Below are 3,152 nucleotides of genomic sequence, written 5' to 3' on the forward strand. Positions count from 1 at the left end.
TTAATTATAAAAACTTTGATACATACTAGTAATTATGTTTGGTAAAAACCGGCTGAAAATTTGCATAAAGAAATATAACTTCATAATTTTATAAGGTATTATAAGATAAATATTATAAGATATAATTCAATAAATCAACTTGTTTGCATTTTCAATTTCGTTTATTAAGATTCAATAATTTTTATTTACATATGTAAAAAATGCAAAATTAAAATTTTATTGTTGCAGAATCCATTTAAACTATCCCTCCTACGGATAGTCGGCACGCTTCTATCCTGAGAATTTAGTACAGAGATGAACCACATTTCAACGATACGATTTTATTGATAGTATCAGAAAATGTATGTAGTTACGTAGTTCCCTGGAAATGAATACTGGCGGTAATGTACGGGCGATTCCGACGGTAACAGGAAAAAGATCGGGATGATCTCTTTCAAGTTTCTCTCTGTCTAAACATAAATAAAATAAACTTTTAAATATACATATATATGTACATGAAAATATTTTTATAAATTTTTATAAATTTTGTTAAAATTTATTTAGATTCTATTAAATTTTATCGTAATTTATTATAATTCTATTTAAAAAATTTAATAATAATGTTTTTAATTAAAACTATTAAATTAAAACTATTAAAATTACTTAAAATTATTTTTTATTATTTCGCTGAATGTTATTCGATAATCTCCGGAAAATAGGCATATGAAGATTATCATTCTAATTTTAATCTATTTTAAATAGTCTTATAAATATTGCAGATTTGTTGTTTTCATAAAATTGTATTATATAATAAAAAAAACAGATACAGAGAAGATGTAATTCCTAACAAACAGGTTGAAGAGGTAATTCTTTAATTTTTTGTTACGTTGAATATAATCGTATTCTACTACAGTTCATTTCTGAACTCTATTTATAAAACCGAATTTTTCAATTTTTTTATTTTGAATTAATGAGGATAAATAATAACATAAAAGACTTTTTTTCCAAAATTATATTTTAAAATGCATCTACATAATACTTTATAAAATATATATTTGCACTTATATTTTCCATTCACAGTTTTTTAATATAATATGTTTTACTTAAAACACATTTATATTTTATGCATTACAACAAGTGTAATTCTAATAATAATGATGCATCGGTGATTTATTTCTTTCTGACAATTATAAAAGCTAATAAAACTGTACAATTTTCATTATAAATTTGTAACATGTATAGAAAATATTAAAATTACCTTGTTACTAACGACAAAATCGCAATTTACATATTATAAATATAGTACATAAATACACCTAAACAATTTCGAATTTACTCGAACTAAAAACATTGTATACTTTTTTTGATACTGACGTATTTTTAAAAGAATGCTTTTCTTACAAAAAGTATTAAGTCTTCTTAAAAAGAATATATAAACCATATTAAATTTTTATAAAATTTTTATTAACAAAAATTTTTCGTATCATTTCAATTTTTCGTAATTTATGTTTTTTTTTAAATATTTTTCTTTGAAGTGCATAACAAATTAATTAAATTATGTATCAATTTGGACGCGAATGAACGTATTGAATAAATAAAGGGTCTTTCGGTTTATTTTTTCTCCTCATCTTTATTCTCTGTCGAACTAGTTGTCTCATTATCTGTTTGTCTCTGTTCAGGGTGTAAGTATTGTGTGAAATGGAGAATGGACACTACGCTGGATATGTACGTCGCTACATCCTCCTTTTTTATTGTTTTCAATTGAGCGGCAACCGAATGATAAACGCGATTAGCAGTTTTCGTTGAGAGTTGCCCAATCGTTTGCACTGCATGAAGAACTTTGTTCTCATCCGCGGAGATGGGGTCTGTAATAACGTTGTTATGACCATTAAAATAATGTCGGTTAATTAATAAATACAATGCTGATAAATTTATAAAGTTTTGGAGAACATACGTGGTGCATTCTCTTCTCCTTCCACCGGTGGGAAATAATGATCCAATAAACGATTGACAAGTGTACTGGTGTTGTCAACGCCTTGTACAGCCATGTTACCATATTGTGTATTTAGAAGTTCATTCGCTTTAGTTATACTGATCTCTTTTAACGTAGATGCTTGCTGCGTAGCTGATTCTTTTGCTGTATTAAGTTTTTCGATGGTCGGCTGTAGAGAGCTGCTCATAACCGCTTTGGCGGCGTCGTATATCTGTAAATGCCAGAAAGCCATTTATTAATCAACAAGTAGTACATGAGTCAGATTGTTTTATATAAATTATATGTATTATAATTATTTATTGCATTATAATAATAAATTATAATTGTAATGTAAATTATAATTATTTATTTATTATTATTTTATTAACTTTTTTTTTTTAAAGAAAAAGTTAAGATACAAACAATAAAATCAAATTTTTTAGTCAGAAAATTTTTTAAATTAACATCAGAAAAAAAATTTTTAGGATTAAAAGAACATGTAGGATTGGAAGGAAATATTTCTCAGGAAAACGGAATTATTCCGTTTTCCTAGAAAATAAAATAGAAATTTAGTTTAATTGAACAATTCCGATCAGAATCGTTTCCGAACAATTTCATAATACGTGCTCAGATTTTTGTGTAGCTATCCTACTGTTCTGAGGAGATCATTGCCCTACTGAAAAGAGACAGGTTTTCTTTAGCGTTACCTGTTGAGGCGGTTTCTTTACAATCGGAACTTTTTGTTCGACTATGTTCAATCCTTCGCATAGTTTCTGGTCAACAGCATTGATTTGTCCTTCGAATTTCTTGGCCAAGGGTGCAGCAAGCGGCGCAGCCGTGGCGGTCGCATAATGCAGCCCTGCTTCGGCTTGATTCAACGCCCAATTTACCAAATGATGAGAATCTTTAACACAAGAATAAGTAGCTCCCGTCTTTTCGATCGCTGAATGGACTACCGGAATGTTTTTCACTCTGTCCAACACCTCAAGACGAGGACCATCGGAGGAATTTGGTGTTGTTTTAGCGGCATCTGCCATTCTTTCTGCAAAAATCGAAGTAAATTAGAAATTGGCATTTATATCGATTATTATATATCGAAAATGGCATGTATCAAATTTAAAAAAACTTCTTTGTCAAGAGAAAATATTTGTATTAAAATATACTCAAATCAAATATATACATATATATATATATATATTAA

The 3,152-nt window shown here is 27.8% G+C and overlaps 1 protein-coding gene across 3 annotated transcripts in view; it reads right to left on the minus strand.

The window, feature by feature from the left end:
* Positions 1-1,521: 1,521 nt before the first annotated feature.
* LOC108751667 (lipid storage droplets surface-binding protein 2-like) overlaps positions 1,522-3,152 on the minus strand; it is a 4,528-nt gene continuing 2,897 nt past the window's right edge. For all 3 annotated transcript variants that reach the window (XM_018491968.1, XM_018491967.1, XM_018491969.1), the window contains exons 2-4: positions 2,659-2,993; positions 1,934-2,183; positions 1,522-1,844 (exon numbers count right to left, since the gene is read on the minus strand). In XM_018491968.1, coding sequence (XP_018347470.1) covers positions 1,591-1,844; positions 1,934-2,183; positions 2,659-2,988 — 834 coding nt within the window. In that variant the 5' untranslated portion in view covers positions 2,989-2,993 and the 3' untranslated portion in view covers positions 1,522-1,590. The remainder of the gene's footprint in view (positions 1,845-1,933; positions 2,184-2,658; positions 2,994-3,152) is intronic.

This window comes from Trachymyrmex septentrionalis, unplaced genomic scaffold, assembly GCF_001594115.1.
Source record: "Trachymyrmex septentrionalis isolate Tsep2-gDNA-1 unplaced genomic scaffold, Tsep1.0 scaffold51, whole genome shotgun sequence".
Classification (NCBI taxonomy): Eukaryota; Metazoa; Arthropoda; class Insecta; order Hymenoptera; family Formicidae; genus Trachymyrmex; species Trachymyrmex septentrionalis.